General features: G+C 48.9%; 1 protein-coding gene across 1 annotated transcript; it reads right to left on the reverse strand.

Annotated features, from left to right (window-relative positions):
- Positions 1-11,703: 11,703 nt before the first annotated feature.
- Positions 11,704-13,713, reverse strand: LOC109751003 (fasciclin-like arabinogalactan protein 7). Its single transcript, XM_020309916.4, has 2 exons — positions 13,451-13,713; positions 11,704-12,761 (listed from the first exon to the last, which is right to left on the reverse strand). The coding sequence occupies exon 2, from the start codon at positions 12,712-12,714 to the stop codon at positions 11,920-11,922; it is 795 nt and encodes a 264-aa protein (XP_020165505.1). The 5' UTR covers positions 12,715-12,761; positions 13,451-13,713; the 3' UTR covers positions 11,704-11,919.
- Between the last annotated feature and the right edge of the window lie 1,665 nt (positions 13,714-15,378).

A 15,378-nucleotide genomic window follows, 5' to 3' on the forward strand; every position in this document is an offset into this window, starting at 1 on the left:
TTCCCGTGAGTCCCTGACCTTGATCGTACACATTTGCGTGCATGATTAGTGTACGGTCAAATCGGGGGCGTCACAAGTTGGTATCAGAGCCGACTGCCTGTAGGAATCCCCCTTCCTTACTCCTTGGCCGAAGTCGAGTCTAGTCAGTGAAAACTGTTTTACTAACATGGCTGTGTGGCTTACGGGCCCACGTTGCCATTGGGTGGTATTAGTATCTTTACTCCTTGCCTATACTCTGGGACTCTGATCTCTCTTCTATTCGGGTTAAGTGAATTTTACTAAATCTAACATTAGGATCTCGTTATCACTTTCACCCGGAGAGCCCCTTGTTACTGATGATCGTCGGCTGCACGTGAAGACCCCGAAGATACTCTCTGATGATAACCCGAGGACTTGTGTTCATCGCTTTTGCAATTCCCTTTCATCGATGAACTCCTATGAATAACCACGTATACTCGCCATTCATACAATGTTTCCCAGTTGATCTTGTTATTACAAGATACCCCGAAATTCTCTTTGTTGTTCCGAGAATCCTATGAGCTTACTGCCTTGCTGTTCTTTGTCACCTGAATACCCCTACGAATAATTCTCGCACTTACCGAGTATCCGGTCATCCCCAGTTGATTCAAGTATTCCACAATAGTCTTCAAAATACTATTCGATCTTCCGAAAATCCTTAGGAGCCTATTGCTCTTGAAATTCTTGTTTGCTTGCATTATGGTTAATCCCAAAATTCTCGTAATCTTATTGGCATCTCTTGTCATTATCATTTTGAGTCCGTTGATTCAATTTGTTGCGAATGCTCGCAATCCTCAATCATATCCTAGAATTCATTCTTCCGGCTCAGACGTCATGTTAAACGTGAGCTGGATCTCGACCTACCAAATTGCCATCGATTGTACCCCTAAGCCTACTCAACTTATCCATCCTTGATCAGAGCGTTGCTTCTGACCCCATGATTTGGAAATCATAATTCTTTTGCATTTGAACTTTGAGTTAGTCAGTTGTTTCTATAATCAGATCTCCTTGCATTCTTCTTACTCTGGTTGAGTACCGATGCTCACATCAGATCCCTAGTGGACCATCGGTTCCTTTGTTGGATTTTATCCGACAGTGTCCTTCATATTGAATAACCTTGTGAGCCTTTCCATGGGTATATAATGCATTTGGTAAATTGTATCATCTGTTTTTGAACAATGCTCTTCTTTCGAGCTTGTAATATTTACTCTGAAGTTTGTGGTATATGTTCCTAAGATGCCTTGATGGGTTGAACCTATGCCTTCCTTAATATGTGTGAACTCGAAAGTTTTCACGAGTCATACTCTCCTGGTATTTTGCCATATAAAATTTCAACACTACAACTTCATCGAACGCGAGAAGTAAATGAAAAGGATATGCATTGGAGAAGTGGGAGTCGACCTTGAACTTTGTGTTCATGCCCATGGACACGATGTAGATCTTATCATTAAAAGCTTCTCTTAAATTAATTATTCCCTTGGTATAAGTTCATCTTATATCTGGGATCTGGCCTTTTGCAATCGTGGTTCCGACCATGTTCTCCTTTAAATACCATTTCTCGTGCAAGTTTAAGCACTTGTCTTCTGCAGAGCAATACCCTAGTCCAACCTCTACTTTGATCTGTCGTCGAGCATTACCCCCTGGTATCTCGAGATTATCACGGAACCGCATAACTTCTTATGAGTTCTTCATCAAGTACTACATTCTCACGGGTTACTATTCTTCCTGAGTTTTGAGTGGTTAATCACTCGAGTACCCTGATAATTGAATCGAGTCCGCACTACGGTTCAACAACTTTTAGTAATGTTCCTTACCTACGAGTTTGTACCCGATCGCGTCATTCCTAGCCTGTTTGGCTATATCATTATCTTGATGATTTTAACTGTGCTACCTGGTCCTTATTCCCGGAGCACCACTTTCGACGATAATGCTAAGCTTACGTCGATTTTCCTCGTCATATCGTTTCACCTCGAACAACAAACTTGACCCCGAGTTTGTGTGCTACCCGTGGTTCCAATAACCTTTCGCTTTCATCATTCCTTTGACTTAATGTCATCGTCGATCAATTACATCTTCTTGAAAACCTCTCGACAAATTTGTCGTGATCATTGTCAACAAATTTGACTTCTTCCAAGTTGTGTGTCGAAAATTCAGGATGAGAAATACCATCCTTGCCCCTCGATGAATTATGTTATCATCGACAACATCCTTACCTCCCCCCAACACGAACTTGTTCATATTTTGTGTTGTATCTTGATTTCCCCTACTATCCAACTTATGTTATGTTCTACCGTGGAGTATTACCATCTTTGATGTCAAGAATGTCGTGAACATTACTCCACCTCTTAAGAATTCTTGGTACAGTGATACTTCTCACCATCACCATTCTTTCTTGGTCCCCGTGTTGTTTCTAAACGAAATACCGACAAATGGTCTGTGATGTGTAGATTCTAAACTTCTAGCAACCCTATTGCTTTGAAGTTATTGGTCTATAGTTTCATTCTACATCTATGGCTTAATGAATCATCATTCGGACATTGATCGTGCTACCTAGCCCATATTTCGGGTGCACATTTCAACCAATGTTTAACTGTGTATGTTTTCCTCGAGCATACATCATTAAGTCATTCGATCTAGCAAATGTTATCTCCTTGTTCACATAGTGGTGGAAATCCATCTTTTGGTAATCTCAATGGATTGTCGCTGAGTCAAGCAGTCACCTCCTCACCTCTCCTTGATTTAATTATGAACCCTTGTTCGGAACTCGCTTCCATGGTTCATTTCCCGAGAATCTTACAATGTCATCCCATCAATTTGTGTTGCACCTTTCTTCTCAGGCCTCCTATGTCTGAGTTATCCTGACACCAATCAGATCTGAATCTCGGTAAGATATGATGGTTGGGACATATTTCCAAGAGTTATAACATTGGCCTATTTATGACCCGGTAAGGTGATGATACCCAGCACACCTGGCGGGAGGACCTATTGTTATAAGTTTTCCCTTTTAGCAAGGTTAGCTGTTCTTCCATGAGGAAATTGTAAGACTTATTCTATAAGTTGTTCCTGATGGATCCTTTTTGTTTCCAAAGTCTGATCTTCACCTGTTGACCATGTCAATGCTATCTCGAAGCATGTCTATGGTACTCCGATTTTCAACAGGAACATTTGAAGCCCAATGCTAAATGTTTCCTGCTCAATTATCCAAACACCGTTGTATGGGTAATGTCATGAAATTTCTCTCCCCTACCTAAAGAGTTTTCTACATTATATCCTGTCATGAATATCATGCTCAGCTTGTCCTTGGGAAGGATATAACCTTGAAATATGTGTTTAAACACATTTTCCTTTCCATTCTTCTGTTTAATCTGATAATCATATTTTCCTTTCCATTGTGTGGTTTAACCTTTCTGGTGAACTATATGATCTAAGCAGTAATATTCTCCTGCTTATGTAAACACCTCGGTGTACAACTCTGTCAGTAAGACCTTGTTATTATTGTTGGTGACATTTCGGTAACCACCGATGGACGAGAACTTTGCCTAATGGTCCGCCTCGTTTCAACGAGCAGGAAAATGGTTCTCTTCGTCCCTCGCCCTTGGTACCGACGATGTTGCTGACATATAACTGACAGGCTACCCTCTGCCATGCCTTGCTATCATGATCGTGCAGTTATCACCGCCCTTCCTACTTTTAACCCACATGGTGGGCCCATAACCCACTGTTCCACAGGATCGAAACCTGACTCTCCTGTGCACCCCCTGTTCCCAAATTTATTCATCGCGCGTGGCCTCGTATGTAATTCACGGACCATCGTCCTACTGATCTATACTGGCATCAGACACAATACTTATTCCCGTTGCTCTGAACCCCTTTTCACTCTGTTTCAGGCAATGAACGATTGCCTATCCGCTCGAAACTTCTTATTGCACTGTCCTACTCTGCTCTCGATGTGTTTCATTTGTTCAACTCGAGAGATACTCATATGTTCATTCTTGGGATAACCCCCAGATGATTTTCCCTTATAACATCCTATCGTTGAAGAGCTGCCCCTTACCTATTCGTAAGTACGATGGAGTTCCCCGAAGGAAGGACGACAACATCATCATGATGCATAGGAATAAAGAATTGAAGACATCAATGAAAGGGATTAACTTCTTCGAGAAGATCCGTTATAATTTCGTAACCAGAACTTTCCCCCTTACCTCACCTCCTAAATCTCGGGACGAGATTTCTTGTAGTGGAGGAGAATTGTGACGCCCGGATAATTAAGCTACAGTAATCCCTCGTTAACGATGCCACGTCACCCCGTTACTATTGATAAACTCTCGATGGTTTAGAACCGAAACAAATTCAAAATTTAAATAAAAGCAAACAACAAAAGTTTTCAGATGTTAAAACTAAAATGTTCGGATCGTGACAAATATTGCGTAGGTAGTTATGGTGAAGAAACAACATTTTTATAAAAAGTTTAAATGCACTTAAATGATTAAAACAGTAGGTAAAACTATTAAATAAATGCCTTTGATATTTTATAAAATCATAAACTATTTTATCTTGAGGTAAAACTTTTTAGGGTAGTGGGTTGTTTTGGCACACTAATTTGGAGCTATTGTCATATTTTACTGAACTAAGAATAAAGTGTAACTAAAATAAAACAGAAAAGGAAAAAGAACTAAAACTAAAACAAACAAAAAAGGAAAAGAAAAACAACTGCCCCCCCGACTGGGCCTTGGCCCAGTTGGCCGTGTGGCCGAGCGGCCTGCCGGCCCACCCTCACCCCCGCAACCCTATCCACCCCGTCGCCCCCACTACCCCACTCCCCTCTCTCCCTCGCTCCTCCCCCCCGCCGCCCCCCGCGATCTGGATCGGGGCGCCTTGCCCCTGTGCCCACCGCCGGCGCCCCGTCGCCCCTGTCCCCCGTCTCCGACCACCGCCGCCTGAGGCCCCGACGTCGGCGCCGCTCCCCCCTGTCGCCCGCCTCGCAGGACGCCGTGCTCGCCGCCCCGAGCGCCCTACGCCGTTGCCGACCACCACCCCGTCACCGGAGCACCACCACCGTCACTCCGACTTGCCGGACCCCGTCATCGTCGCCGCTCCTTCCTCGGCTCCACCTCGCCGGAATGCCTCCCCGTCCTCCTCCCCGCACACGTTGCCTGTACCCTACATTCGTCGTGAGCCGCCACCTCCCTCCTCCTCCCTCTCCTCCTCTGTACGTGTGCGCGTCCGCCGTCATCGCGCTCCCCGCGCGGGCTCCCGCTGCCCCATCCGCCGACCACCTCTTCCCCTGCCCGTCACCCACCTCCGGCCAACCCGCCGCCCGCGCCTTGCCTCCCTCCCGTGTGCCTGCTGCTGCTACTGCCTCGCGCCAGGCCCAGTCCCCCTTCCACTGCCGACGACGTCTGCGTGCGCGCCTCGCCGCGCCCGCCGGAGACCGCCCTTGCCTGCACGCCTCCTCGCCCACGCTCACCCCCTACGCATGTGGCCGCGCCCCCAGTCGCCCGCCTCAGCCGGCGGCGCCCACCTCCGCCCGGGCCTGCTCGCGCCCCCTGTGCCGAGCCTTCCCACGGCCAACACCATGGCCGCCGGCGTCGTACTCTACGAGTACGTACGTACAGGCACAGCCACACCAGAGGCCGATTTGGGCCACTGGCACATGGGCCCGACCCCCTGTTAATTAGGGAGGCCCTAATTAGTTTAGCCCCAAACCCCCTAATTAAGCTAAGTAAACTTAGTCAAAAACCTGTTAATTAAAATGAGTCAATGACAATTGGGACCCACATACGCTGTTCACATTGGACTAGTCAAAATATTGACTGGGTCAACCCAGCCCCTGGCCCCACATGTCATACAGATGCACACATTGCTGGGTACACTCCTGTGTACCCATAGCAATTTGTCTTTTTATTATTTCGAATTAAATTAAATGCAGAATCCCAGGATTTGTTTAAATCTTTGAAAAATCATAGAAAATAAACCGTAACTCGGATGAAAAAGTTTTATACATGAAAGTTGCTCAGAACGACGAGACGAATCCGGATACGCAGCCCGTTCATCCACCACACATCCCTAACCTATTGAACCTGCAACATTTCACCTCCGATTCGTCTGTCCGAAAACGTGAAACACCGGGGATATTTTCCCGGATGTTTCCCCCCTTCACCGGTATCACCTCATACCGCGTTAGAACACGTCTAGCTCTGCCTGTTGTCCTGTTATGCACTTGCTTGCTATGTATTTACTGTTTCTCCCCCCTCTTCTCTTCGGTAGACCCCGTGACGATGCTGATGCCCCTGTGGTCGACTACGTCACCGATGACCCCTCCTTCTTGTCTGAGCAACCAGGCAAGCCCCCCCCTTGATCACCAGATATCGCCTATTCTTCTCTATACTGCTTGCATTAGAGTAGTGTAGCATGTTACTGCTTTCCGTTAATCCTATCCTGATGCATAGCCTGCCATTGTTGCTACAGTTGTTACCCTTACCTGCTATCCTACTGCTTAGTATAGGATGCTAGTGTTCCATCAGTGGCCCTACACTCTTGTCCGTCTGCCATGCTATACTACTGGGCCGTGATCACTTTGGGAGGTGATCACGGGTATATACTATATACATTTATACATGACACATGTGGTGACTAAAGTCGGGTCGGCTCGAGGAGTACCCGCAAGTGATTCTGATGAGGGGGCTGAAAGGACAGGTGGCTCCACCCCGGTAGAGGTGGGCCTGGGTTCCTGACGGCCCCCGACTGTTACTTTATGGCGGAGCGACAGGGCAGGTTGAGACCACCTAGGAGAGAGGTGGGCCTGGCCCTGGTCGGCGTTCGCGGATACATAACACGCTTAACGAGTTCTTGGTATTTGATCTGAGTCTGGCCATTTGGTCTATACGCACTAACCATCTACGCGGGAGTAGTTATGGGTATCCCGGCGTCGTGGTATCAGCCGAAGCCTTCGTGACGTCAGCGACTGAGTGGCGCGCGCCGGATTGGACTGGAACGCCACTAGGCTAGGTCTGCTTCCGGCCGCGTACGCAACGTGCAGGTGTGCATAGGGCGATGGGCCCAGACCCCTGCGTGCATAGGTTTAGACCGGCGTGCTGACCTCTCTGTTGAGCCTAGGTGGGGCTGCGACGTGTTGATCTTACGAGGCCGGGCATGACCCAGGAAAGTGTGTCCGGCCAAATGGGATCGAGCGTGTTGGGTTATGTGGTGCACCCCTGCAGGGAAGTTTATCTATTCGAATAGCCGTGTCCCTCGGTAAAAGGACGACCCGGAGTTGTACCTTGACCTTATGACAACTAGAAATGGATACTTAATAAAACACACCCTTCCAAGTGCCAGATATAACCCGGTGATCGCTCTCTAACAGGGCGACGAGGAGGGGATCGCCGGGTAGGTTTATGCTATACGATGCTACTTGGAGGACTTCAATCTACTCTCTTCTACATGCTGCAAGATGGAGGCTACCAGAAGCGTAGTCTTCGACAGGACTAGCTATCCCCCTCTTATTCTGGCATTCTGCAGTTCAGTCCACTGATATGCCCTTTTACACATATACCCATGCATACGTAGTCTAGCTCCTTGCTTGCGAGTACTTTGGATGAGTATTCACGGTTGCTTCTCTCCCTCTTTTCCCCCTTTTCCTTTCTATCTGGTTGCCGCAACCAGATGTTGGAGTCCAGGAGCCAGACGCCACCGTCGACGAAGACACCTACGACACTGGAGGTGCCTACTACTACGTGCAGCCCGCTGACGACGACCTGGAGTTGTTAGGAGGATCCCAGGCAGGAGGCCTGCGCCTCGTTCGATCTGTATCCCAGTTTGTGCTAGCCTTCTTAAGGCAAACTTGTTTAACTTATGTCTGTACTCAGATATTGTTGCTTCCGCTGACTCGTCTGTGATCGAGCACTTGTATTCGAGCCCTCGAGGCCCCTGGCTTGTATTATGATGCTTGTATGACTTATTTATGTTGTAGAGTTGTGTTGTGATATCTTCCCGTGAGTCCCTGACCTTGATCGTACACATTTGCGTGCATGATTAGTGTACGGTCAAATCGGGGGCGTCACAGGGAGACACCTTCACGAGGGGAAACAGATGGCCGCCTTGCGACGGCAAAAGCACCGCCGCCGAACCCCAATGAACACCACCGAACAACCACCGTCGACCCCAAGCGGCCGCACCACCACCACCTTCACCGCAGTGAGCAACAAACACTCATCGACCATGCAACTCCAAAGATGAAGCCTTCTAGAAGGGCCACGACGCCGGTTACGCTGCCATCATTCGTACCAGGAAGACCTGGAATAGGGGTTTCCCCCGGGGTGCCGACGAGGAGGATTAAACAACATGACAGCGACGCCTCCGAGAAGGTTAGCGACGCCCACGAGCGCCACTGTCCCCGGCTCCGGATGAAGCAAGGCTTTCGCCCCACTTGATCGGACACCTCTCGAAGAAGCAGTTGCGTGACTTGGTTGCTCCTCTACCGCGCACAGCCGAGCACGAAGAAGCGAGCTACCACCCCGCTGCTGAAAGGCTGCAGCCACCATGCCCCAACCAAACCAGACGAATCAGAGCCGCCGAAGAAGGCCCGATTCACCTTCGTTGGCCGAAGCAGTCACCACCGACCACATCCCCAAACCACCACCAGCAACCTGCAGCCACGGTCACCACTTACAGCCAACTCCCAGCCTGCACTCACAGCCGACACCACCACCCACCACGAGCACCGGCGACAACGGAGGTAGCAGGAAGTCCCCGCAACGCCCAGGAAAGGCCTCTGCCGACCACCTGGAGCCTGCGCCACCACCCAACCTCCCATCCCCTCAAGCAGAGACCAGGCACCGCAGATCGAGCCGAGTCGCCGCTACCCGGGAAGGCCAGATCCAGGCGTACCTGACTCCGCAGACCGAGCAGCGACCACAGCCATGAGAGCAACCACTCCTCCCCGCGCCTGCTCATCCACCACCGCATGCCGCGCGACCACATCGGCGCCGCCCGTGCCACCAGCCTGCCAGCCGCCGATCCCGTGGGCGTCGGATCCAGCCAGAACCGAGCCGCCGACCGAACTGCGATAGCAGCGCAAGACAGCCTCCGGTGCTTCACCGCGAGGCAGCGCCCCCACCACCACCTGCAGGGGCCACCTCCCCTGCACTCCTGCATCGCCGCCAACGACGACGACGCCGCCGTCACCTGCGGCCACCTGCGTCCACCGCAGATCCCCCCCAGCCACCTTTGGAGATGGGGGTCGCCACCACCGCTGCGTAGCCTGCGGCAGCGGCGGAGAGGAGTGTGCCGACAGGGGTAGCTGGCGGCTGCGGGCTAGGTCTCCCCCGAGTCGCCCGATAGGAGCGACGCGGGGGTCGGGCGGTGTTCCTGGTCCGTATGCGCTACATTATGGAACGGAGGAGTACGTAATAATAATCAACACCTTTTAGAGAGAGAAGCCAAAATGCGTGCATTGATTACATGGGAATAGGAAAATGCTAGTGTCCCCGGCCAGATTAAGTGTAAAGTTGACTTTGAACACTATTTTTGATTGGGTGCCTGTGTAGGCTTGTTGCTACGACGATGCATGAGGTATGCCCGCTCCAGTAGGAAACCGCACACATGTTGAAAATATTATACATTTATACGCGAGTCAAGTGGAGAACCGATTAAGATACAGCCAAGCCGAAGATCTCACACACTTTACATTGATGTAAAACGGAATCCTCTTGATTCTGCACACATGAAAATAAAATGGCATGTGAGGAGAACAAGAAACCATGCTCGTTGCACATGGAAGCTCCTACTAATCATATTGTTTGTATGCACATACCGAATGCAATTAATAAGACCCCAGCTCAAAATCAACTCCCTGAGTATGAGTCATGAGTCTTTCAGTTAATCACAACTCATCTTGGGCATGTTGTTTCTGGCAAGAACTACTCATCAATGCAAACTAGTGAGCAAGATGAATCACTCGTGGCCTCTTAGTAAACACAAAGAAAAATATTTCTTGCAAAAAATGAACATTTCGACACATGTTTTACAAGGACTTGTGACCTAAGTCATGGTAATCAAAGGACAAGATGAGGAGCTTGCACCGGCAATCGGAAGAGAAGGAAAGGAAAAGGGAAGGGCCGAGGAGTTGGGGGGGGGGGGGGGGGGGGGGAGTGGTGATCAGGCAGGTCGACAAAGATAATGGTGAACATGGGGTTGCTCAACGACGACTGTGGTAAGGTCACTCAGGCGGTTGACAAGTAATGAGCGTTCAATGGGCTTAGATGGAGGTCTCATCGGGGCACACCTTATGTTTTGTACCACGACAAAAGAGGCAGTCACTTATCTAAGAACAGTGGAAAGGTGTCACACCCTATGTTTTGTATTGCGACATAATTTATACAAATGATTTTTTGAGGCATTAAAAACCTTTGAGAATCATAAGTAGCTTAATTGAATTTAATTGCCTGTACTAGATCTTTATTGCCTCAAGGAGAAGGAGATGTGGAGGAAGGAGCATAGAAAGAAGGCAGAGATAGGAGACGGACTGACTAGTGAGGTCGATGATGACAAAGGTGACGATAGCTAGCTTGAAGATGGCAGTGTTGAGGCTGAACTAGGCTTCCCATGGATAATGAACATCCCGATAGTCTTATAGGAAGACCTAGGCGCGGTACTACCCTGACCTAATGGTGGCGAGATTACAAGAGAACTTGAAAGAAATAAAAATCAGATCCTGGTACATGGAGAAACTCCCGCCTTCTCCAACTTACATATGTAGATGGTGCATCGATAGTTGTTGCGATTGGAGTTTCACCCCAACACTGGAACAAGAGTCTTTTCCACACACGTGGCCACGAGGTCATTGAACTCTGTCAGGAAACACCGACGACATCAATTAGACGGACCAATGGCTTGGAGAAGACGGCGATGCTATATTCGAAGATGAATGTCACCACAAAACTCCCCAGATTTCGACTCCTAGATCCAGGAAACACAAGTTCGTAAAGCTCCTCGGCGACTCGCTGGTAGGAGGTGTACCTGGAGAACCGAAAGGTCATCCCAAGTTGTGGCCACCTCCCCAAAGCAACGATGCCGAGGAACAAACACTAATATCGTCGATATGAAGAACCGACTGGGACACAATGCTACTAGCTCATTGACGCCGTTTTAGAGGAGCAACTTTGGGGTGAGAAAGAAGATGAGACATAATTATATTCTACAAGGCGGTGCGTCCGCCACCATAGCGCTGCCAAGCAAAACCGAAACCTACAATCTACACGCCAAAATCACATATCCGGGGTTCCCCCACCCTCTCATTCCTAGAGCATCCGACGGAGCAAGATAGGACCTATGGCCTTCTAGTGGTGAGACAAGGGAACTCAGCCGCCTCTTTTTTCGCCTATCGGTGAGCTGTAGCAGGGCAGCTATAGTTTGAAACATGCGAGATGGTGGTGGATCTAAGAGCCGCGTGGAGGAGAGAAAGGGAGAGACGACTAGGGCTAAAGATTGCGGCGACACATGGAGAGGACACTGTAAGAGTGAGGGAGGGTGCATGTGCGTGGAGCCGAGGAGGGGTGAGTGGAAAACAGAGGGTTGCGCGTTATGCCTAAGGCAGCTTCCAACGGCTTTAGCATGGAGCTTTATATCACTTGGCAATCTGCATAGAGATAAACAGAGTAACACGAGCAAGCGAAGCAGTAGTCATCATAATAAAGGTGACGAAACCTCCTTCGATATTCATCCGTCCGTCAATTTATGAGTAATGATCATGATTATGCATGAGAGCAATATGATGTAAAATACCCCGACTCAATCCTAACATCATGCCTACTATGTCCAAAAGAATGCCTCCATCAACCAGCTCAAAATCAAATTCAAGTGCTTACAAATGACAGGAACCATCCATCCATGTGTTCTCTCTCACCACAGGAGCATCAAGCCACCTGCCGCGGCAGCCAGCAGCCCCAAGCAATTCGCGACACCGACATGCCCGGCGCTCGTCGAGTCCGCCTTGCCGTTCCCGGCGCCCGCTTTGCCGCCGCCCGGGCTGGGGGCGATGTCCGACGCCCCCGACTCCGGCGCGGGCGCCGGCGCCGGCGCCAGCGGCGGGTCCTTGCTGAAGAGCTGCATGGGCAGGAGCACGTTGTTGATGGAGTAGACGGCGATGGGCTTGGTGGCGTAGACGCTGCTGGAGATCTTGGGCTTGGACCACATGGACTCGACGCTGATGCTGCCCATGTCGTCGGTGAGGTTGAGCGTGTAGGGCGAGCCGGCGAAGGTGTTCACCGGGTTGAGCGAGCTGAGGTTCCTGAACTGCGCCAGCGGGTAGTACTTGGGGAAGGCGTGGTAGAGGAGCAGCGTCTTGAGCTGGTCGCCGGTGAGGTTGGAGAAGGTGGACTTCTTGAGCGCCGCGAAGGCCGAGTCCTTGGGGACGAAGATGGTGATGCCCTCGTCGGTCTTGTTGGCCTGGGCCTGGAAGGTCTCGATCACCTTCGTCTTCTGCAGGTAGCCGAGGAAGGTGTGGAACGGGCCGGCCACGTCGAGGAGCGCCGCCAGGTCCACGTAGCGCGGGGCCGGCGCCGGCGCCGGAGCGAGGGACGGCGGAATTGACACCGACACCGGCGAGGGCGCCGGTGGACTCTTCTGGGCTGATGCTGGGGAACAGAGGAGGACTGCCAGAACGGCTGCGGTGAAAGCGGCCGCTTTGAACTCCATGGTCACCACCGCTTGCTTGCCTTCTCTTCTTCCCTGATCCAAATCCCCTGAGATCACGCAGGAAGTTTCAGAGAGCGTTACAACTTTCAACTCAGAACCTGAATACTCTGTGGTGGTTTGATCTGAATGATCAACATGTTGCTGCTTGATACGTACTACTACCAAGAAGAAAAACGGCAAGATCTATCATCCGTTTGAGTGCATGTTTCAGCATTCAGATCAACAATTTCAACATTTGGTGATCGATCCACTCACCACCCACTATCGCCGACAGGGAAACTACACGCAAAAGAACCATTTCAGGCATCAGGATCACTAGATCCAGTGCAGTAGGACCTACGGTATAGGTGCCGCATTATAGTAAATTAGTTGTTATACCTACCAAATCACGATTGCCATATAAAGTAGTTTTGCTTGAACAAAAAGAAAGCCGTGTAGATCTCAGCACAAGGACAAAAAGGCCCGAACCAACTACCAAGCTGTAACACTTTTCTGCCTGCCTACACCAAGCGATCACACAGTCTCTGCTTCGACTTGAAGAAAATGCAGCCATCATGTTCGACACAAACACAGAAAAGACTAAATCTCATGGGCTAGCCAGGGCTGAAGAACTCTGGAAAGACTACACAAGCATCCTACTGACGAAATGGCATAGACTTGCAGAACTTTGAAATTACATAACGAGTTGACGACATCACATTGCAAACGCAGAGGAGAATTGAAGGGGGGAGCAAACCTGAGCAGGGCAGGGAAGGCGAGGACGGGAGAAGAAGAGGAGAGGCTGGCAAGGGTGCTGCCGAGAGGAGGCGACGCTATATAAAAGGTTGGTGTTCGTGCTCGTGCAGGGAGGAGGAGGAGGAGGAGGAGGAGGTGGTGGTGGCTAAATAACAATAATTCATTAGGTTGATATGGTGATGGGTGGCAGCTGGTGTTGCGGGTCAGTTGGTGCGGAACGGGGGAGCTGCTGCTGGCCAGGCATTAGCTGCTGCGCTTCCTTTCTGTGTCTGTTCTCTGGTCTCTCTTGAGTAAATCGCACTACTTCTTATCGGTGCTGGTGGTACAATTGGTGTCCTTGTGTTCGGTTTAATTCCTGTATGTACTTTCTCTGGTACAGTACAATTGTGTATATTGTACATAAGTGAGCATCGATGCACGACCATTTTGATTCAGTCGTCCGGTGATCTCCGACAGTACTTGGGTACTGGTATTTGTCTTGCCCTTTCTACACATTCTATTCTCATCTTTATGATCCTGTCCCTTTTTTTTTCTTCTGATGAGAGGTACGGACATAGCACATAAACACTGGGCATGGTTAACTAGTACTGCTAGGAGTAGTTTCCTTGTAAAGCCCGTTACTGCATTGCAGGGGTTGTCATTACCTTGTCGTGGTGTGGTTTTCTTCCTGCCAAACTTTGACTTCTGAAACTCAAGTTGCACACTAGTGCACATTTTTTTCTCTTTTGCGGGAAGCACACTAGTGCATTTGTTTAACGGATCGTATGCAAAACCACAAGATGCACCATTGACTAGTGCAAACTTTTTTACTCACCGTCTGACACAAGATTCATCAGGCCCCAAACGATTTTTGTTACATTTTTTTTACCGTTTTCGAGGAAAATGTCATGTGGATAAATAATTCCATTTGTTTTCTGATCCCTATGTTGACCAGAATTAAATGGTGTGCCCTATCCTCTATGTACCATGTAGAAGCAGAAAATTTCAGAGAAGATTCCTGATAATAGGTACGATAGGCTTCAGGATTGCATTCCAAGTTCAGACTTCAGAGGACATAACTCAAATTTGCAGTAGCAGCAGTACTCTCTTGAATTAAAAGGAAATCGCTGTACATATGAGTAGTTTAGTCTGCTTAGACCTTGCATGTACTAGAAAAATACCTTAATTAAACACTGCCGGTTAGTATTAAGGATATTCGTGTGAGGATCCAACGTGGTTTATAAATATAACAATGTAAAAAAATGCTACTTTTCGGTCAGAAGGATCCTTCCAACTTGCGTGGTACTCAAAGTACCATCACCCAACCCATTTTCCTTAAAAGAAGCCGAGCACCGATCTTTCACCAATGACAGTGACAAATTGCATTCAGCTAACCTGTTGCCGTGAGGATGATCTTTCTAGAAAAAGAATGAAATAAACATTAATTAGAACTAAATAGCTTCCGTAGAGTCATCGTATACTCACATAAAGATGATATGGAATCTGAACAATAGTATGTCTTCTCTCTCTCTCTCTCTCTCAAACAGGCGGCCAAACGCGGGTCATTTCATATTAGAATCAAATGTGAAAGAAGGCACAAAGAGTACAACCAGCCAAAAGACCAAGCATAACAAAGCAGACAAACCAAAACAAAATAAAAGCAACATCAAAACAGTAGTAGAAGAGAATAGAAAAAGAACTACACAGAAAAGCTAAGAAACTAAGCCAGCACCTGTAGTTGTCTTTGTGTTGGCTCTGTGGAAACTGCGAGAACGTCTTACCCTACCGAGGGCGACGGTTTCGTGTTAAATAGCCAGGAGCTGATCCCTGGGATATGCGTACATGTTGGTTGAGATTACAAATGTAGGATACAAGAAAGGAAGGTTCGGTTACAGAGATAAGATCAACTCAAACAACCTATCTATATCCTGCGCAACTAACTCTATGTAG

Source organism: Aegilops tauschii, chromosome 5 (genome assembly GCF_002575655.3).
Source record: "Aegilops tauschii subsp. strangulata cultivar AL8/78 chromosome 5, Aet v6.0, whole genome shotgun sequence".
NCBI lineage: Eukaryota > Viridiplantae > Streptophyta > Magnoliopsida > Poales > Poaceae > Aegilops > Aegilops tauschii.

Coding starts and splice junctions, on each gene's coding strand:
- LOC109751003 (XM_020309916.4), bottom strand. CDS start 12,714: ATGGAGTTCAAAGCGGCCGCTTTCACCGCAGCCGTTCTGGCAGTCCTC.